The 2,630-nt window shown below is 43.0% G+C and overlaps 1 protein-coding gene across 1 annotated transcript in view; it reads right to left on the reverse strand.

Annotated features, from left to right (window-relative positions):
* Positions 1–373: 373 nt before the first annotated feature.
* LOC104991322 overlaps positions 374–2,630 on the reverse strand; it is an 11,874-nt gene continuing 9,617 nt past the window's right edge. Inside the window, exon 5 of the mRNA XM_010843739.1 lies at positions 374–781. Within this exon, the coding sequence (XP_010842041.1) occupies positions 585–781 (197 nt within the window). The 3' untranslated portion in view covers positions 374–584. The remainder of the gene's footprint in view (positions 782–2,630) is intronic.

Genomic DNA, 2,630 nt, shown 5'->3' on the forward strand with positions numbered 1-2,630 from the left:
TAGCTTCAGTGCCCTAAAAATCCCGTGTGTGTGTGTGTGTGTGTGTGAGTTGCTCAGTGCCCTAAAAATCCCGTGTGTGTGTGTGTGACTTGCTCAGTCATGTCTGACTCTTTGCGACCCCATGGACTATACCCTGCCAGGCTCCTCTGACCATGGAATTCTCCAGGCAAGAAGACTGGAGTGGGTTGGCATTCTCTTCTCCAGGGGATCTTCCTGACCCAGGGACTGACTCAGGTCTCCTGCGTTGGCCGGCAGATTCTTTACCCTCTGAGCCACAAGGGATGCCCCTCAAATTCCCTGTGTCTCACCTATTTATCCCTCCCAGCCTCCACACCCAGCCCCCAGCAGCCATTAATATTTTATTATAATTGTGTTATAATCTTTCAATTATGATTTATTATATTGTCATTTCCAGACTGTCATATAGTGGGATCATACAGTAAACACCTTTTCAGATCGGCTTCTTTCATTTAGTACTATGAATAACGTTTCATCCCCATCTTTTGCTGGCTTGGTACCTCATTTCCTGTGATCACTGAATAATATCCCATTGTACAGAACATATCTGCTTTTGAGATGCTAGATTAGATAATAGTTGCAATTATTTCAAAGAACCATATTTTATAACAGAAGTATAAAAGTGCATTTTTGTCAGTGTTTTCAAAAAAAATGTATAAACGACTGACCCTGCAAAATGTTAAGTGTATTATACATGGGGGAGATGTGGTCTGTGTCACCTCAGGTTGACTGTATTCAGCAAGTCTCCTCAAGGTCCACAGTCCTGTAAAACAAACACGATGATACTCAGTTTTACTGATGATGAAGAGTTATCTGCCAATTAAGTGGCAGCATCTACATTCAAATTCAGGTCTGCTGCATACAGAACAGACTTGTGCTTGCCAAGGATGCGGGTGGGGAGGGATGAATCAGGAGTTTGGGAATATCGGATGCAAACGTATTATACGCAGAATGGAGAAGCAACCAGGTCCTACCGTACAGCACACGGAACTATATTCAATAGTCTGTGATAAACCATAATGCAAATGACTGAATATGTGTGTAACTGAGTCACTTTGCTGCACGGCAGAAATGTACATGCACTGTAGATCAGCCACATTCAGTAGAGTAAATTTGCACACACACACACAAATTCAGGTCTGCTGATACTAACATCTTTTTTTTTCTTTTGAACTTTTTATTTTGTATTGGGGTACAGCTAATTAAAAATGCTGTGATAGTTTCAGGTGAACAGCAAAGGGGCTCAGCCACACACACACACGCAGCAAAATCCATTCTCCCCCAAAGCCCCTCCCATCCAGGCTGCCACAGCACACTGAGCAGAGTTCCCTGCGCCGTACACTGGGTCCTTTTTGGTTACCCATTTTAAATATAGCAGGGTGTGATACTAACATTTTGCTCTTTGTGCAAAACTAAAGCCTCTACAAATACCGAAGTGACGCACAAATGTAGGTGACAAAAGGGAGGGAGACTGAGGAAGGAAGAGCACTGGTCCAGGGGCCAGGATGGTGAGGTCTTTGGCAACAGCATTATGAAAAGCAGAGACTGTAGTTGCCAAGTCCTGATCTTGGGCCACAGAAATCAGAGGAAAGCAAGACACCAAAGAGAAGGGAGATTGAAAAGGAAAAGAAGAAGGAAGAGGAGAAGGAAGGAAGGAAAGAAGAAAAAAAAGAAAGAAAGAGAGATGCACCCAATTAAATTGTCTTAGCTGCTGCAAAGCTGTTTGTCCTAAGTAGAAAGTAAAATGGAAACTGTCTTTCTGGCCTTGATTTAGTGCTGATCACTGGTATCATGAAGATCCAGCAAGACTATGCCAAGTAGATTGTCTCCGGTGGGAGAAAATGAAGGAGAGGCTACAAGCTTGCGTTAGAGCCACAGACTGTGCGTTATACCGTCCCCTCCGCGTGTTTCCCACTTCCTAACAACTGGATGCGTGAGTGTTCATTGAAAACAAAAACAAAGCTAGTCTCTTCACTTCTCAGAGCATTCAGTGGTTTTTCAAGAATAAAATGATGAGACATACAATTTTTAATAAGAATAACATACTAATTAAGGTGTTTTAATTAATTTGTTGGTCTTCACTCATTAAGTCATGTCCTACTCTTCACAACCCCATGGACTGCAGCACGCCAGGCTCCCCTGTCCTTCACTGTCTCCTGGAGTTCACTCAGATTCATGTCGATTGAGTCAGTGATGCTAACAAACTATTTCATCCTCTGATGCCCTCTTCTCCCGCCTTCAGTCTTTCTCAGCATCAGGGTCTTTTCCAATGAGTTGGTTCTTCGAATCAGGTGGCCAAACTATTGAGCTTCAGCTTCAGCATCAGTCCTTCCAGTGAATATTCAGTGTTGATTTCCTTTGGTTTGATTGTCTTGCAGTTCAAGCGACTCTCAAGAGTCTTCTCCAACACCACAGTTTGAAAGCATCAGTTCCTCCTGCTCAGCTTTCTTAATGGTCCAACTCTCACATCTGTACATGACTACTGGAAAAACCATAGCTTTGACTATACAGACCTTTGTCAGCAAAGTGATGTCTCTGCTTTTTAATATGCTGTCTAGGTTTGTCATAGCTTTCCTTCCAAGGAGCAAGCGTCTTCTAATCTCATGGCTGCA

The sequence above is a fragment of the Bison bison genome, unplaced genomic scaffold (assembly GCF_000754665.1).
Source record: "Bison bison bison isolate TAMUID 2011002044 unplaced genomic scaffold, Bison_UMD1.0 scf7180017864185, whole genome shotgun sequence".
NCBI classification, from domain to species: Eukaryota; Metazoa; Chordata; class Mammalia; order Artiodactyla; family Bovidae; genus Bison; species Bison bison.